Genomic DNA, 19,071 nt, shown 5'->3' with positions numbered 1-19,071 from the left:
CCAAACTTAGATCCCAATTTTCAGACTTACCTGTTACGAGAAGTAAGAAACGCTACACCTTTTTTCTTTATGTTTCATATATTTTTGCTATTTTCTGTTCTGGTCCAGAGTTCATCTTCAGTAAACATTTCCAAAAGGTCTCAACTAGCATGAATTTTGGTGAGGCCAAATCACTTGATTTTCCCTTACCCTGTTTAGAAGAGGCTTTACATGGACAAAAGCAATAATGCCAGCCATTTCCCTTCATCCTTTAAAATTACTGGCCACCTCTAAAGAACTTGGCCTCTCTTTTGTGTCAGTTTTTGACAACTCATTTGAGTTGAACAGGTTGCTGAGGCCAAATTAAATGCTTGGGAAATGGACCATACAATTAATTTGCAATACTAAGTTGTCTCAGCATCATTTCTCTTCCTCTCAAGGGGAATGCTGGCTCAAGCAAAAGAAAAGATTAACGTAATAAAAATATTCTAAAGACATCCTGTTAATTGTCCCAAGCTCAGATGGTATTGTCTATTCTGTTGTGCACAGCCAGCAAACAGTGTAAAATCCAGAATTCCTTCCCACCATGAAAGCAGAGCTTCAGTGCTACAGGATAATCCCTGCCTTTCTGGAAAGCAGATGAAAATGTGGCGTGGCAGAGCTTTGCTTTGGGTTTCAGAGGTGAGCTCAATTTTGCCCCATTTATGAATATAATAGGACTTGTTAATTTAGACACATCAGCAACTTCAGTTGAGAGAATAAAGGTTTGTGAAAAAAAGAAAAATTGCAAGCAAAGTAACAAAAACTTGGGGAGGCAAATTTTTTTTTCTCTGAATATGCAAAAGAGGCCTCCCATGTTTATTTGGGGACAGAAAACACTTGAGGTTTTAAATTCGGCCAAACCAGAAATTTTCATTTATAAATACATTTGTAGTGGTGACCTTGAATATCACATTAAGTGGCAGCAAACCTCATAGAAAAATAAGTTAATGTATCAAATAAAACTCAGAAATATTCACAAGTTACTGAGCAAAGCTTGCAAAGGAGATTAAACAAGAGGCTGTACTTCTCTATTTGCTCTAAAATTTCCTTAACAGGGACAAAGTCTGATTTTTGCTTATATGAAAATAGTCATAAAATATGTAGGAAAACACGGAACGTTGTTTGCTTCAGTTCCTGTAAACTAATCAGGCTGGATGATGAGTCTTCCTGTAAGTGGGAGCACTGCTGAATACTATGCATGAAACCCTGTTCCTCCCCTCATAAACAGCTCGAGCTTTGCCTGTGTATCAGTGCAGAAAAATAAGTATTGACTTATTCACAAATTACTTTTTAGGCATTGGATTCCCAGAAATATATTTGTATAACAGCATTTAGAAGCAAATGGATATGTTAATAACCAGCTTTTCTCTCATTTTATGGCCTTAAAGACACTTTGATCTTATAAAATCATGTTTTTCCCCTCAGCTCTGGTGTTCACTTCCTACCTCTTCATCTAAAATGAATTTTTGACATCAATTCAATATGCCCCTTTTCATTTTATTTCAGACTGCCAATTAAGATGTTTCTTGATATTTTATCAAACAAACAGGTCCCCTACAAGATGCTGACTTGTTCTCAGGTTGTTTTTTTATGTCTTTCCAAAATGAGGTATTTTGGATGTGGTACAGTTTGTTCACATGTCAAACATGGATATTTTAATTCTGTCATTCCCCAGTACAGCAATGAAAGAAAATAAATCAGATGTTTTATCTGATTGTACTTTGATCAGGTTTTTCTCTGTTCTCAAAAAGAACAGTGTGGAGCTTCGCTTGCTCCACAAAAAGCATTTTTAGCTCTGAAAATATTTTAAAGATATCTCAGGAAAGCCAGACCAAACACTTAGAGTTTTACTCATCTTAAAAAAAGACTCACTGTTTTACCATGGTCATAAATGACCATTTAGGATCTCCTGGTATTTAATTTCCACTACATTAACTGGGAAAAACTTATGAGTAGGAGCCAAAATTGGACAAAATTTCACTTGCCATAATGCTTCCTATCACTGTCCATCACTGACATAAGTGAGTGATGAAAAATGTCTGTAGTTGTGCTTCTGGGTACATCCTGATACTTGGCAGTCTAGGAAATACTGACACAGGTGGGAGAGATGTGTGAGCTTTCCCATCAGGGAATTTTGCTGGGTTTGAAGTATAAATTGAAACAAAAAATGTAAGTTCATGGTGGCCATGGAAGGCTAGAGACTGTGGGAGGACTTGTGGTTTTTAGCAGAAAAGGCAGAAAAGGTTGTGAAAGTAATGCTGCCTTCTTTGTGTGATACTCTTGGTATAGGCAGATGTTGCAGATTGTTCTGAACATTGAGGAATTCAAGAAAATAATACAACTGTGAAAACCCAAAAGTTAGATTTCAACTGTTTTTCAACTCCTTTATTACCTTCTCAAATTATACTGCAAAGTTACAGAGCCTAGACATGTGGGAAGTCTCCAAGGAAAAAGTCTGAGGAAGGCATTCTTCAAAATTATTTGCCATTTAGTTTCCTCGGCGTGGTAGCAGCTAGATAGAGCAGTTCTGCCTCCCTTCAGTCTTTCCATTTATAGAAAGTACCCAATAACATATAAACCTTTTTGAAATGTTTGGGAGACTTCTCTGTGCTCCGAGGGAGCTGGTGTTCTCAATATTTATGATATGTACCCAAATGATTTCTCTCTTTTAGTGTCTCCAGTGCAAAATCATTACATTGCTAGAAATAAATTAAGCCTAACTTGTGGGGGAAAAATATTGGATTTCATCGTGTGTTTTGTATTGTACCATTATGAAAATGGTATATTAAATTCAAATGCTTCAATTGTACCATTAGATGTTGTCATTATGTGGCTGGCTAATTGATAGGTTATTCAAATGAACATTATAATTTTAGACTTCTTAGAAACATCCATGTGAAGAATTTCCAAACTTCAGAGAAGTAAACTGGGTGTTAGAAAGGAAAAATATGTACTGAGAATATTTCCTAATGCATGTCACTGAAAAATCATTACATAACTGCCGTGTGCATTCCGGGACTTGGTGCAGTCTATTTTTAATACCGGTATGAAAGAACTTCCTGCTACTTTTTCTCTTTGAAAGCTGCTTTGTGGTTCATTAGATCATGTTGTCAAGTTTTCTGCTATCCTTAAACCCCAATTTTTCCTACTTTTTTTTTTAATGGTTTGGTTTTGTTTTGCTTTGGTTTTGTTTTTTGTTTAAAAAAAAAGGAAACTGTATCAGAAGGAAGAATGTGCTGAGCATAAGATACCTTGGAGGGTAAGGTACATTGTGTAAGTGTTGCAGTGGTCCCAGAGCCAAACACTGCCAGACCAGGCCTAGTATTAAACCCAAAAAGAAATCTAAACATAACAAACACATGCATATTTAAGAAAGGCAAAAGAATTTGTGTGCCATACAACAGTACCTAGCAAAAATTTTCAACGTTTTGTTTATGAAAACAGATTTATTTTTTTTATTAGAGTAGTTTTAATTTCATACTGATCTCCAGTGTTATCACAGGTCACCATTTTGACCATAATTTGGATAATCATGACCATTAACATAAAGCTTTTTGCTTAAATGCAATGAAAGATTTTCAAACACAGGCTGTGCAAGAGATTTCAGAATATTTTAACTGCAGAGAAAGTTTACAGCATTAGTGTAGTTTTGCTGTTAAAATCCCAGACAAACAGACCAAAAGAGGTGAGATAGCCACAGGGACCAACATTTTCACCTCCTCTGACCTCCTGCAAAACAAAGGTCACAGGACTTTCTCAATTAATTTCTTTTCAAACAAGAACATATCTTTTAGGCAATGGTACAGTCAAGTGACACTAAAATCAGCTAAAAGTATTTAAAAGTATTAATTTTATAGACAAGAAAACATTTATACTTGCAAATTAACAGGCAGTTAATTTGTACAATAAAAAAGGGCTTCTGTCACTCTTACTTTCATCCCTAGCAGAGGAATGGGGTGACAGGTTTTGGTGCCAAGCAGCACTCGGTGGTAATTGCTGTAACTCTTGCTGTGAACCTGCTCTGGAAGTCTCTGGCAGGGAGGCAGTGGAACGTGGCAGGACTGGAGCAGGTCACACCTCAGCTGTCCTCCCTGCCACCACTCCCACAGCCACCCCTGCTGCCCTGAAACGCAGCTTTCAACATAGGGAGCAACTCCTGAGCTGCCTCGGCTTTCATAGAAGGCAAACAATCAAACTGTGGGAGATGTGGAGCTTTTTGGGGACTGTTGGATGATGCTTTCCCTGGGGCTTGTGGTAAACTGCACTGATGAGGATATCTAGGAAACCCAAAGCTAACAAAATATTTGGACTTCCCTTTCTGTTGCTTTGACATTATTCCACCAATAATTTCTTCCCCTGTTCACTCTGCTGTCTCTGTAAAATTTCATTTTCACAGAATACTTTCGGATCATTTATTTTCTGCACTTCTGTAGATCTTTCAAGTTGGTTTGGTTGCCAAAGAGAATGGTCCAGTCCTCAGCTATAGTGCTCCCAATCTCAATTGAGCACACTCCCCTCTCCCTCTTCACATCAAAACACTCTGGATTCATTTTCCTTTATTTTAATTTTCATTTTCAGAGGAAATATCTTCACCCCAAAAGGTGAAATCTGACTGAGTTCTGCTAATTTAAACAAACTTTTTATTAAGAAATTCATTGCAGGTTACCTAGAAGTCTTACACTGCTCTGCTTAACCTTGTCCAGTTCTTCATAATAACATCTTGTTTTCAGTTGCTTGTCACTGGGCTGGTATTTTCCAAGCCAAGCATCTGCCTCAGGTTTATTTTTTGGCAGTTGCCAGCTAAACCACTGTAGTAATTTTCAAGAACAAGGTTAAAAAAATATTTTGCCCATATTAAAAAATAATAATCTGGTTGCTTCATTTAGAAGTGTTGGTATCCCCATTACAGAAGGAATTTGAAATGGAACACCATCACTGGCCTGCTTTCATCCATGCGCCTTTTAAGCAGCAAGTTGGAATTTGGCAGCAGCGTTGCTGTGGTTTCACAGATGTGCATCCAAATGTAAAAAAAGTTAAAATACTAAAAAAATAAATAAATCTCAGTTTGCATGTGATTGGTTAAGAATCATTCAATTTTGTCATTTTGCTGAGTTTTCCAAAGGCCAGCCCAAGCTGAGGGAGCACACTCTGCGTTCGGGGGCTTTTTTGGAGCAACCGGGCACAGTCTGTGCCCAAGGGACCACGAGTGCTCCTCCCTTCCTGTGAGATGTGGGTGCCTCTCCTCTGTGCTTCACCTCTCTTTCTCCTGCTGCTGCTGCTGCTGAGAAAAGGAGGATGGGTGACGAAGATGAAAGAGTTTGGGAGGAGGTCTGCAACCAGGGAGCAGAAAATGAGAGGAAGGAGAAGATGAAGGCAGTAGAGTCCAAGAAGACAACTACTGCTGAGCAGTAATAATTCTCCTAGGACATCATGGACAGAAATCAGTTGTGGAAGCAGTTCTGCATGACTAGGGAAAAAAAAGGTTATACATATTTACATAAAGAGATTCTGCTAAGCTGTGGGAAAAGGTATGATATATTGGGTAAGGAAAATAATAAGCATCATGGAGATAAAGATAAGATGCCAGAGGAAATAATTAAGAAAAAATAAGAGGGTGGATGTGTGGCTGAAACAAGGGAAGCTAGGAAATGGAAACAGAGTGTGAAGTGTGTAAGAAGGCAGGAGCCAGGGAATGGAGGGGTGGATAAACAGTGTGGAAGAGCTGGGAGTTACCTTAAAACAGCACAGAGGAGAAAGAGAAGGCAGGAGCCAGGCAGAAGAAAGAGCATCAAGGGAAAGAAGGGGTGTGAGTACAGACTGAACTCTGAGACTAGGCTGATCTTCTGAGTCAGACATAAATGCAAATTGTGATTTATCTGTAATGGTATAGGAACAGGAATCAGGTATGACTAACATCTATAGCCACATTTTCTTTTCCTGTTAGAGATCTTTATCGCATATTCTGGATCTCTTGAGCCAGAGCCCTGGAGTTAAGGTGACCGCATGTCATTATCTGTTTATTTTTCAGGCTTCCTCTCTCTGATTTTGTTAACAAACATTCAAATGCCTAAAGTACAATATACGGCTTTCTTTAATCAGAGTAAAAAGTATTTCTGCAAAATACATTTGAAAATGCTACAAGTAATTTTGAAATGATAGGTAGGGCTGCCAGCAGTGTCTCTCACTGGCAGAACAAAGCAAGGCCCCGAATTCAGCTTGATGGCCTTTCACTGTGGGTGTTTGTCCTCGAAGAGGGCTTGCACCATCCCCATTACATTGTGTGGAATTCGTCACAGGGGTCAGCAGCACTGCCTTGGCAATTTTAGCTCCCAGCAGCCAGAAACATCGCCTGGAGATACAGGCACAGAGAGTGGGAAAGGGCTGGGTGCTGCCCACGGGCAAAGCAGAGGTGGAGGTCACTGAGCCAGGGAGGGGAGTGGGACATGTCCTGCCCCGTGGTACTGCTGCAGCTGCAAAGACACCAGTTCTACTCCTTCAGTGGCAAAACAGGGGGAAACATTGAAATTTGCCCCTACCATGATGATTCAGCTTGAAAGCATTTGCCATTTTTATTTAAAAAATTGGAATTTCTTTAACATAAATGGAAAATGCTTTCCCACAAATAGTGTGTTTGGCTGTCACATTTTCTGCAAGCTGAAGGCGAGCTTTGCAGAGCTGAGCTTTACTTTCCTTTTGAGAATGAAAGCAGCAGTGTTGTCAGAAGATTGAGTTGTTGGTGTATATCAGGTGATAGAAAAAATTACTCTGCACATGGTCTGACTTTTTTATACATATACTTGGGATCTGCAAGTGCTGATTTGCTGTCTGTTTATCTGTTTATCATACTGATAGCTTAAATCCACAAACTACACTTCTAATAACAACTCCTAGGGATAAGGTTGCTATTACTGCTCAGTTCCTCCTAAAGATTAAACAGAGCTAAAAGTTGGTACATTGACCTATTGCTTCTTGAGGCAGATCTCTGTTCAAATCGTGACCTACGTCCCAGCTAAAAATGTGCTCAATCTTTTCTTAATTTGTAGTAGATACTTGTGTACATTACAAAATCGTCTCACAATTTGGCAAATTAAGTTGTCTGTGGTTAGCTCTGGAATTGCAGAGATATTGCAGTGCACTGCAGCATTGCATAATGAGGTTCCCCAGACTTTTCTTACTCGAGTGAGTAACAGCAATTCTTATCTCTAGCGAGCATCAGATTCGTCCCGTTTTTGAGAAGAGAATTAGTATCAAATATACGATGGGCATGTTATGCCTTGTGGCTGCAATGTTGTTTCAATTAACTTCCCTGAATATACCACAATGAAAAGTGTCAGCTTTTTGCCTCAGAGGCCTATAATTAGATTAAATGAATACTGTTAATTATCTACTACCTTCTTTACACAAAACAGTATGTTTCCATAAATTAAAATGCTCGTACAGGAAGGAAATTGTTGTTCTCTGCAACACATCCATACAGTGCTGGATTGTGAATACTGTGACTGTATCAAAGTGTAGCACAGCTCTTTGTCTGCAGCCCCTATTTTACAGGAGCTAAAACAAATTACATCTGAAAAATCCACAGACATTGGACTATTTTAAGCATATGTGTTGATGCAAGGAAGTGATATTACTAAATGTTACAGCGCTCATGAAACAAATGCACTTCTCTCTTAAACAGATGTTCTCTATAAAATTCTCTTAGAGAGATTAAATACAGCTTTGTTTGTGTACCTACAGTCACACCCTCAAGGACTATGTTATGTACAGAGAAAAAACTGCTTTTTCTAGCAGAGTGTACTTCTCCTTTCAGAAAATTTTTAAAAGTCCATTCTGTAGGAAGCATTTACAGCAGTTAACAGCTTGATTTCCAGGCCTGTGTATATTCCAGCTAGTGTGGACTGAAAATCTCCTCTGCCTGTTCTCCAGCATTACTAGATGCAAGCAAAAGTTCCTGACTGATCAATTCAGTCCCATCCTGGCATGCCTGATTTGGAAGTGCAGATTTTCAAATGGTGGTACATCACCTCTGGGGTAACATATCTGAAGCAGAAAGTACTCTTTTTGATTTGACAAAGTGTATCCCAATGTCCCTATTTCCATCAGAATAGATGTTAATAACTTCAGGCCTGACCATTCGATCCTCCCTCACCAGAAAATTACAATTAACTTTAGCAGAAGCCCTCATTCCGGCCTGCAGTATACTCTGCATATAAATGTGATCTGTACCCAGGATTGCTCTTGTGTTTCATTAAGGTCAAACCCTGAAAAGCTTTTGAATACTCAGTGTTCCTACAAGGCATTGCATTTTGTTGTGGTTTGTGCTGTGTATCTGTTCCTTTAAATGTTCATTACCTCCGTGTATAAAAGTGTTCATTAAAATATCATTGTGCTGGTAATAATCTTAATATTGAGGAGTGAAGAGGGCTGTGTTGCAATATAAATGCTGCCCCGTTTCCTGCTCTCAGGATGTAGCAGGAGAAAGAAAGACCATCTTGATAGGCACTATCTGCTGAAGGAAAACTTTCACAGGAGCTGTGAATCAACTTTAACCTTTTACTGGCTGCACTGTGTAGAAAATGTTTCAAGCTTCCTACCCAGAATTAGGTTTCTTTAATTAAAAAAATTCATAAATGCTAGTGGCCCTTATAATTACTTCTACAAATACCAGAAAACAGTTACAGAGGAACAAAGAAATGCGATTGGAAACATGGTTCAGTGGTCTTGTCCTTCTCTGAAAAGCTGATTATACTTTTGGCTGATTCAGTTTCTTTCAGAGGGAATTTACCCTTTCTGGCAATTTGAGTTTGGTTGCACCAACGGCACAAAATGCATCTGGGGATGAAGGAAATTGGCTCAGGGTCCTGTGTGTGTCAAACTGAAATTTGCCACCGAGCTCTAGATTTTGTCTTTTAGCCCCTGAGTGCCCCTTGTTTTGTCAGATTCAGAAGCCATTTTAACACTAGTTTAAAAATAGAGCCATTTCATTTGTGCTTTTGCAGGTGCCTTGCCCAATTCCCTGCTTTCCCTGCATGACTTATCTTGTGGGATAAGCACTAATCAAAGGTCAAGGTTATTCTGAAGTATCCAACATAGGAGAGTTCTCTTTCTCGTAGATCCTTAAACTGAACTTCGCAGAATTACAGCTGATACTGTGCTGAAAGGTAATTCAAACAGGGAAAAAGTAGAAAATGACAAGCAGGAACCTTTGGCACTGTAAAATGTCCCTGGTGATTTGTACTTAGTGCTTCTTCAAAACGCAGAAGCCATTTTACCACTCAGAGCCATGGCAGAAGTGAATTATTATTTTTTTCCGAGTGGGGCTCTGTAAATTAGGGCTGCAGAGCCAGGCTTGGCACATCTGGCTCTCAGAAATGTGCCATGTACTTCACATCCGAAGATAATTTTCTCGCCTCTGTGTCACAGAAGCCAAGAAGCGTGGATTTTTCCTCCCCCCTGTCTCGCCTGTCTGGTTTTAAAATGTAACACAAGGTCATGAAAAGCTCCGGCCGGGAGATACACCTTGCTAGCCATTTTTTTAAGGAAACCTGGGAGACAAACCTGCTTGGTTTTGCCTTCTACGTGAGCTGCGGTAGGAGAAGATGCTTCTGCATCCCTGGGCGCGGGGCTGGGGGAGGAGAGCCCGGCGCAGCAGCGGGAGCCCCGCCGCCCGGCAGCGGCCACGAAGATGTGTTACAAACATCCCCCCGGCAAGACGTGGGTCCCTTCTCTGTACTCACTGCGGCTGCGAAAGCACCGGAGTTTCGCTGAGGAGACTCCAGTCCTGGCTGCGGGGAGAGGGAGGAAAGGGAGGGAAAAAGAGAAAGGGGAAAAAAAAAAAAAAAAAAAAAAGGAAAAAAAAAAAAAAAAGGAAGAAGGAAAATGTAGAGGAAAAAAAAGAAAAAAAAAAAAAAAAGGGGGGGAGGGGGGCGCAGAGCAAGTTGCGGCGGCGGGAGAGGCGGCGGGGGCGGCCGGGGTGTCCGAGCCCCGGGGCCGCGCAGCGCTGCCCGGCCGGCGGCCGCCCCGGGCCTGACGGCGGGGGCCGGCGGGACGCAACGAAGCGGCGGCGGAGCCCGCGGAGGAAACTAAATAAATAAAATCAGACTGTTATTTAAGGCGCGTAAATTTAAAATTATTTGGACAGGAAGAGCAAGGGGAGCGGAGCCGCAGGAGCCAAAGTAACGGTTTGGGAGCCGGGCGCGGCCCCCCCGCCCCGCGGCCCCGAGCCCCGGCGCTCCCCGGGGGCCGCCCGACCTGCCCGCACCTCGGCCCGAGCGACCCTCCCTCCTCCCCGGGGACCCCGGCAGAGCCCTCCGGGAGCACCGACATTTTGAGTGCCTGTGTGGTGGGGCAGGCTGTGCTGAGAGCCGGTGAGAAATCTTCCTTTCTCTCTCTGTCCTTCTTTCTCCTTTTCTTTTTCTTTTTTTTTTTTCTTTTTTTTTTTTTTTGTCCCTTCCCCCCCCCCCCCCCCCCACTCCCCCCCGCCATGCACAGGATAACAGTCCCCACGGATAAATGCAAAAGCTTTCCTCCCCTCGCTTTTTCGAGGGAATTTCAGCACTTTAGTCAGGAGATAATAACGTCTGGCTGCTTCTGGCTGCCCAGTGAATTCCCAGGTACATTTGTGGAAGAAACCCTTTTCTTTCTTTTAGAAGATGAAAAGTGGTAGTTTTGTACCGTGTTAACTCTTTCTTCGTGTGAACAATGCAGTGGCATTTCCTAGAGGGCTAGAATCTTATCCCACCATGGAATAAACCATTGATTCCATTCCTCTCCCCACACTGAAAGCTGGAAAGAAAGTATTTGCCTGTACTTAAATGTGCAGTGGCTTATTACACTGGGGACTGAGAAGAATTTACCTTCAAATACCTTCTCATTCTCTCTCCCCCGGCTAAGGGCAGGGCGGTGCCAGGGTCAGCCCCGCACCTCTGCCCCTCTCTCCCCAGCACCCACAGATCGGGCATTTCACCCTCTCACGGTGCTGCTGCCACGGATGAAACTCTCTTCGTTCGCTGTAGGATCCCTTTAGGATCTGCCCCTTTCCAACAGGAGCTCAGCAGCCCCCGCCGTTGTTCCGAGGATATTTTAGAAACAAAGGTCAAGTGTAACAGCTTTGCTCATCCGTGTAAATGAAACAGGGGAGAGGGCTGTTGCCCCACAGCTGTGTCCTCACACAGCTTGGGCACTGTGAATCCTGGTACAGCTACATTTTACGCTCTATTTCTTCATATTTTTCTGTGTTTGCTGTATTTGTTTCTATTTATGCTTCTCATCTCGATACTGCACTGTTTGCTGTCCATTCCTGGGCTGCTGCAGGGCGATCTCTGCTCCTGCCTGGACACTTACTTGGCACTTGGTTTATGTCTCAATAAAAGCTCTCAAAAATCTTTAATTCCATCTCACACGCTGCAGTTTTACATCTCTGGGTAGATACGGTTGTCGACATTTTCAGGAATATGAGAATTTTTGAAACTGGACTTTTTGATGTTGCCAAAATACTGGGGGGAAAACGCCAAAGCAATTTCTGAAACCACATGTGATATTACAATCCTTTTTTAGGTGTCAGGGCTCTCTATCAATGGGAGTTGCTTTATATTATTTTCTCCTCGCTCAGTAAATATAAAGATTTCTGGAGGAAAGCCATTCCCCAGCAGCCAGGCACCTTTTGTCACTGACAAACCCTGCAAGGTGCTGTAACCCAGCAGCTGACTGATTCCTTTGGTTTCCCAGAGTCTCTTTGCAGTAACTATTAACTTCCTGGGATAATAGAGAGCAATTATTGCTTTCCAAGTATCTAACTAAGAATTTCAATTGATCATCTTCTTTCCGATAAGTTGAGGGACTCACGAAGAAAACACAGCAGTGAAATCAGATAAAACACACCTTTAAAGCAGACTATCGCCGGTGACTCAGCCGCCGAGCTTTGGGCATGGCCGGGGGGTGATTCGTCCTGGCTTTAACCCTGAACTCCTGGCACGCAATAAAAGCCGCTATTTCTCACCAGGCGGGGCATTTTTCTCGGAAGTTGTTCTATTAAGCCACTGCTTAAACTTCGCCTTAGCGTAAATTAAATGCTGATGAAACTCCAAACGGGTTTGGAATGAGGATTCTTGGTAGCACAGGTGAAAAGAAACCCCAAATGTGAGAAAGCTGGATATTACCTTCTGGTGTAGCACCGAATTCCTCTGTGTGAGAGGAATGGAGAAGGAAAAGGCTTGGAGCATCCTCCAGGACATGAGGAAAGGAAGATGAAGAGCAGTACAGAGCGATTTGGGTCACCTCACCTCGGGGACGTGTGGATTGCATTGCCCGGTTTAACATTTCAGGTGGTTTAGTGCTATTTCTACCAGGGATTTTGGGGGTTATTTCTCCAATAATCCTGTGTGCTGTGCTGCTCCGTTTAATCATCATGCACACAAATTTTCATATTTCACAGAGGTTTTTAATCAGAACACAGCAGTGTGACAGAGCTTATAGTACACGTGACAGACAGTTTCAGCAAATTATTTTTTACTTGAAAATGTAGTAACTGATTTTGTGGGGCTAATTTTAAAAAAAACCCAAAAGTTAAAAACTAAACTGATGTATTCCCTCTCTTCTTTCTAGTGCTATTTAAAGTAGTATTCATTTTGCATTGATTTAGAGCCTTCTATTTTGCATGATTGAAATTTAGACTATTCAAAATGAAGCACTTTAAACTGACCATCTGCCCAAAAAGTAGATCCTGTACAAATATTAAAAGTTTCATAATAGACACGGTGCTGAGCATCGTTAGCTCCTGTTGAGGCTGGAGAGGCAAATGAGTTTCAGTCTGGTGAATACTCTCAACTGTGTTGCAGTGGAAAATTTCCAATGGTTAAATTGTGTTTTAGGTGCAAGCAATAACTTAACTTCACGAATATCAAAAGCGCTGTTTCCTAAATGTCACTGTATTCAAATATCCTTTTTTTTGTGAGATGCTGTCATTAAAACAGTTTATTTCCAGACAAAACAGAATATTTGGTGGAAAGCAAATATTACTAGGAGAACATCTAAACTACAATCAGCAGATGAAGTGACCAGAAGTCTTGTATTGCAGCCTTCGTGTCCTCTTGCTTTTGACAATGGTTCTCTGCAGCTTGTTTTGAAACTAGAAAAAAACCATCTTCTGCAGTGCACAGTAAACATGAACTACTAAACTGAGCTGTTTAAAACCTCTGGCAATCGAAGAAACACCACTTATACTGTTTCTGGTAACTAAATTCAAAACCAGATTGGTGAAAGTTTAAATACACAAAGAGGAAAAGTGTCATCTACATTTAGAAAGTAAGTGACCTAGTTCTACAAGCTCTTGTTAGTGACAAAATACAGTTACTGCCTAAAGCATCTAAGCGCCATCCACTGTCCTCAGGCCACGCAGCCTTTGACTTCCAACTCTGCCTGTGCAGGAGCTGCAGGTGACCCCTTATTAAAAGGATTTTTTTATCTAAAACAGGACCTCAGACTCTTGAGCCTGACCGAAAGGGGTGGGGGGAGTGAGGAGAAGAGAGGGGTGCACTGAGAGGTGGGAGAAATCACAGTAAACTATTTCCTTTTCTTAAAAGTCCAGCAATATTAAGCATGTGAATAGTAGCTCTCGTATTAATGACTCGATACGAATGACCTAAAATAAATTGTAAAAGTTGATACTGGAAAACTAGATATGAGCAACCAACATACACACGGATGAGCCTAGGAGTGTAAAGTGAAAGGTACAGGAAACTGCTGGGAGCATGGATTTAAAACATTTCTGTTATCTAAAAACCCACCTCTGGAATTTCTTGAGACTTACACTACCAGCTGTTCAGAAGAGGGGGGGAAAAAAAAAAAAAAATAATGGTGCAACAAATGTTATTAAAAAGGAGGGAAACACCCCAAGAAGTCTGCACCCCCTCACGTCCAAAGGAGACCCCGTCCTAGCGGGGTTCAGTCCATGCTGGGGGGGAAGGAGCTGCTGGCCTCCAGGAGCTCCACCACGGCTGCCCTCCTGTAGAGCTTGGCCAGGTCGTAGGCGGTGGCCCCGCGCTTGTTCTGGTGGCCCACCTTGCACTCGGAGCGTGCCAGCAGCAGCTCCACCACCCGCACGTGCCCCTCCTGGGCCGCCAAGTGCAGGGGCAGGTTGCCGTCGTTGTCCTCAATGTTAACATCGGCTTTGAACTCCAGCAGAGTCTGCAAAGTGTCCAGAAAGCCCTCCCTGGCTACGTCGTGGATGACAGCGAAGCCGGTGCTGTCTTTCAGGTTGGGGTTGGCCCCGTTGCTGAGCAGCCGCCGGGCGATTTCGGGGTTCCCGAGTTTCATCACCTGTGGAAGAGAGAGGAGAATTGGATACCGCGGGTGGGGGTTTGCTCCAGCACTGCCTCCCGTCCTCACTCCCCATCCCTGCCTTCTGTCACAGCCCAATTCTCATTTAAAGCAGACAGAGGAGGCTCGCTATAAAACTGGTGTCACACCGGAACATCTCGTTTTCAATGTATTTGTTACAGAACTCGGTGAAATTGTGAAAGATGTTATCACTTCGGTGGTCATAGCTTTCTCCCTCGGAGGGATTAATGCCTAAAATAGCATAAAATGGGATATAACACCTTTTTTTTTTTTTTTTCCCCCTAACGAGGGTCATCTCAGTTTCTTAACATATAAAAATTAAGCATAGTTCGGTTTTATTTGCTTGAGTATTGAGACACCTCTGCATTACTGTTTAATCTTATTAAACATCAAATATAGGGTCTCTGAGGATCAGATATTTTACCTCAGCAACAGCAAATGTAGAATGTGTTTTTACAAGTTTTCAGGTGTTTACATTGTCTGTGCATTATCATAAAACAAATATTTGGACTGTACCATAGCTCTGTCTGTTGAGAAACATAAATGCTAAAAGAAATTCTTCTCCCCAATATTTGTGTTTCATTAGGTCACCCAAAAAGGAAAAGTCAAAAGGAATGTTTCCAAGTTTCAGAAGTTCTCTTCTAAAATCAATATATTATATTACACTTTCATAACCTCTCTATAAGTAAACTGTGGCTATGTTCTGTCATTAAAACATCCCTTAAAAAAATACAACAACAACAACAATAATTGGATTTTCTGACTGTTTCTCTCAGGGAAAAAAAAAAAAAAAAAAAAAGAAAAAGCTTCTTTCAATTTTCTCAATTGTACCATAAAACTATCATAATTAGAACACAAATCTCTCTTATTTGGAACTTAACCGTTTGCACCGATTTCCTTGTAATTCTTCATTTTTTGTTTGCACACTTTCCAAAAATGAGCACTGTAATGTATATGGTCTAATCTCTAGCCTATAGGCAGTATTTTGCTGTCCTTGTAACTAGTCTCATTGGAAGTATAAAATTCGAAAAATCCCAACTCTTTTTCTATTTCCTTAGAGAGAGATTCACACATTAATTTGAAAATCTTGGTTTAAAAAAAAAAAAAATCACAAACGAGCATTACAGTGCATTAGATTTAGCATAAAGTACAATTTCTACAGGGGTTTGCTGAAAATCTCTCCTGGCGAAAAAATATATATTAAGTTTTTTTAAGAAAAGCAAGCAAAAATAAATATATTTATGTACAGCATTTGAAGTGTAAAGTAGCCCAGCACGTTACAAGCACAGACAGGAGCAAAAGTGCAGATAAGACAGCCTGGGATTCAGGGGAAGAGATCTCTCTGTGCCCCAAAGCTTCCAGCTCCGACTTCCAGCCACTTCTTTCACTTCTGGTGAGAGATGGAAGCGATGTAAAAGAAAACAAGATCGTCGTGATCTCTCTTTGTTTAGTAAAATCCGGACATTTTGATCTCTTTTTGAGAGCTCAGGCTGTATTATTTGTGAATTCAAAACATATATTTGGGTTAAGTGGGAGTTTTCAGTGCTCAGGCCAGGGGACTGAAGGCTTCAGTTAAAGATGCGAGGGGGAGAAAATCCTATAAAAGGTGCTGCTTTATGGCCGTGGGCTACAACTGAACAGCAAATGCTCCCTATATTTTGTGAAGTGATGTTTGGGGGGAGAGAGGCAAAGAAGGAGAAAGCATTAATTGAATGAGTCTGACGAAGAGCATAAGGGCAGGAGATGTATTTGAGGCCTGCATAGGTACACTTCACCAGAAATAAAAAGGACAGAGCAAGACAAGCCGAGTAGTTGTTTAATTAAGCATAAATGCAGAGGAAAAATATAAATTCATTTACATTAATATAGGAGCACTCTCTCTGTTGTAATTGAGAGAGAGATTACAGAGAGATTATCTCACAGTGCAGAGTGCACTGACAGAGAAGTCTTTCGAGCGTGGCCAGGTACCCACAGCACATTTCAGGATGATACATATTGAAAATCAGTCGACAGATTCTCCTGTTTTGATTTTTGTTGTGGTTCATTAGCTCAGTTGTTATTAGGCACCCCTAAGAAGTATCGTTAGGGCACGGATGCATGTTTATTATAGCTGGATGCTATGTCATTGTGTAAAATATACCTTAATTCAGGATATGGACAGTTAACTGCTTTAGAAAAAAATATCCAGCATTCCTGTAGGACAAATCGGTTTTCAGCCCTTGTCCTGAGGATAAATCAACTAGCTAAATGTTTCCTGCTTTCTTAAATAATTTAGCTTGTCTTAGTTTTTAGTTTAAACGCATTCACTCTCTTAAAAGTTGCTGCAAGTGCCTGCACTGCCATGCGATGCCCTATTTAGGTCTTAACAGGACAGCGAGGAGCTCGCAGACCTCCAGCTTCAGCAAAATTATCAAAAAAGGATCATTCCTGCATTATCAACAAGGGGTGCTTATTTTCCAGTTCTAACATTTTGATGCTAAGCCAAAAAGCTGTAATATCTCGAGTACATTCACAGGTTCAATGCTGTTTAAAAATCCACTTTCAGAAATTATTACCGTGGTTTTGGGGGAAGAGGGGTTAAAAAAAAATTTTACTAATGTGTGAAATGAAAAAGATCTATAGCTCCACTTCCACATTGCATTACTTACAACTTAAGTACAAATAACCACACTTATTTTCCCTCTGGGTTTATAAATCATATGTTTCACTATTTGGTAGGTATTTTAGCCTTTTTGCCATCATTATCTGTTAATATTAAGGCAAAATCCTCCATCAGCTCCAATAATTAGCAGTTGGACGAGTTCCAACTCCTGCCTGCACAACTACAGTTAAAAATTAGGACACAGCACCCTATACGATCAGAAAGGAAATAAGTGGAAGCAGTGCCCTGCTAGCCGATCTGAAAAAAGCACATTTTAAAGTCTGAAATATGAATGAAAAAGCAAGTGATTCAGCTGGAACCCTGGCTCGCAGGGCTAGCTCTTAATGTACATCGGAGGTCCTCGGTTCTGAGCAGCATGCTTCCCAATGAGAAAGGTCATTCCCACAAACAGAGTATAAAGGAAAAGTACCATCCACAGCAGACCCCAGAACCCAGACGAGCCACGCTTTAAAAGCACATTGCAGGGAAAAAAAAAAAAAAAAAAAAAAGGAAGGAAAAAAAAATATAAACCCTAAGCTTCAGAGAACAGAACATTTGTGTTTACAGACCTGCTATGAAATCCTGCTCACCTAAGCTGATTTCTTTTCATCTCAGCTCTCTCATTCCTTGCCTCCTCCCCACGAAGTTACAAAATATTAGCAAACTCGTAGCCCGTTTGACATTGAGGGTGATCCCCGATTGAAAGAATGGTTTTGACCAGTTTTATTTCAAGTACGTCATTTTAGGGAGTTGGAGCCACTAAAGTTATAAAAATATGGCATCCAACGAGTTTGAAAAACCACTCGAATTTCATCCACCAGCCTGCTTAAAACGTTGTCTTTTTTGGAAACCCGGGTCACGTAGGTACCAGTGATGAAATATTTTCTCCCTCTCTGGATACCAACCTGCAGCGCAGTCCTCCCAAATCCATTTTGTGCATTGACGTTTACATTCTTTTGCAACAAATTAGTAAGTTGCACTAGGTCCCCCTTGGCAGCCGCGGACGCCAGCTCGTTCCCAGAAGGCTCGGCCATTCTTTAGGGTGACTGACGATCGGAAAAAAGATGAGATTTTTTTTTTTTTTTTTTTTTTTTTTTAACCAGGCATGGCATCGGAGACTGACAGAAGGATTGGGATGGTTAATCTTCTGGAGTAAGACCTTGTAGTAAATACTCGTAAAAAACCTCCTTGCCAAGAGCCCGCCCCTAACTCACACGTGATTATTCAGCATTATGCAGCTCCACTTGAAGGAAGATTTCTTTGCTTCCACATATAGAGTAACTCTTATTAAAGACTTTGGCCACTTTCGTGTGGGGGAAATAGATTAACAGCTATGCAATATATTGTATATGTTATAGGTAACATATATACACGTACACCGGAGACTCACTCAGACCTGAGATCTTGGAAGAAGAAGACAACCCACCCTGTTCACAGTCGGTTTCTGAAACTTAGCAGCAGCAGCAGCAGCTCCGAGGAAAGGTCTCCTGTAGCAGTGTGCATCCAACTCCCGCTCGGGATGCCCCCTTCATCCCACTCCGTCGCCTTAGTCCGGGCCCAGCGGGGAAGGGAAGGACGAGCCGCGCCCGCGGAGGGCCGGGCGCGGCGGCTGCGGCTGTCCCGGTGCCCAGCTCGCTCCCTCGGCGCTCTCGCTCCCCGCAGCAGCAGCAGCAGCAGCAGCAGCAGCAGCAGCAGCTTCACTCCCGCGGCCCCGCGCAGCCCCCGCGCAGCGGGCGGGCGCGATCCCGGCCGGCGGCCGCCCCCGGCGGCGGCGGCTCCGGAGCATCCAGGAGGGCGGCGGGCGGCGCGGGGGGGCTGCCGCGAACCGCCGCCCGCGCTCAGGGCGTGGAGGAGCCGCGGCGCGGAGCCGTCTCCGCCGCCGTCCGCCGGGATCCCGCTGTCCGCGCTCCGCCGGGCGCTCCCCGGGACAGCCGCTCCTCCCGCTGCGGCCGCGGGGCGAGCTCCTGGCGGGGGCAGGGGCTGCGCTGGTGCCGCCGCTGCCCCGGCCCGGCCGCGTTCGCAGCCGCACTGACAGCCCCGCTCTCCTCCTCTTCCAACTTCGCGAAATAAAG

At 42.5% G+C, this 19,071-nt stretch overlaps 1 protein-coding gene and 1 long non-coding RNA gene across 2 annotated transcripts; one reads left to right on the top strand and one right to left on the bottom strand.

Moving 5' to 3' along the window:
- Positions 1-564: 564 nt before the first annotated feature.
- On the top strand, positions 565-5,096 carry LOC111933061 (uncharacterized). Its single transcript, XR_015273890.1, has 2 exons — positions 565-660; positions 4,908-5,096. It is a non-coding gene; the product is annotated as an uncharacterized LOC111933061 (long non-coding RNA).
- A 7,342-nt stretch (positions 5,097-12,438) lies between these two features.
- CDKN2C (cyclin dependent kinase inhibitor 2C) lies at positions 12,439-18,740 on the bottom strand. Its single transcript, XM_023946727.2, has 3 exons — positions 18,426-18,740; positions 17,905-18,045; positions 12,439-14,337 (listed from the first exon to the last, which is right to left on the bottom strand). Exons 2-3 carry the CDS (start codon positions 18,031-18,033, stop codon positions 13,963-13,965), a joined length of 504 nt encoding a protein of 167 aa, XP_023802495.1. The 5' UTR covers positions 18,034-18,045; positions 18,426-18,740; the 3' UTR covers positions 12,439-13,962.
- Positions 18,741-19,071: the final 331 nt, after the last annotated feature.

Source organism: Cyanistes caeruleus, chromosome 9 (assembly GCF_971803275.1).
Source record: "Cyanistes caeruleus chromosome 9, bCyaCae1.hap1.1, whole genome shotgun sequence".
NCBI classification, from domain to species: Eukaryota; Metazoa; Chordata; class Aves; order Passeriformes; family Paridae; genus Cyanistes; species Cyanistes caeruleus.
This window is presented reverse-complemented; position numbering and strand designations above follow the sequence as displayed.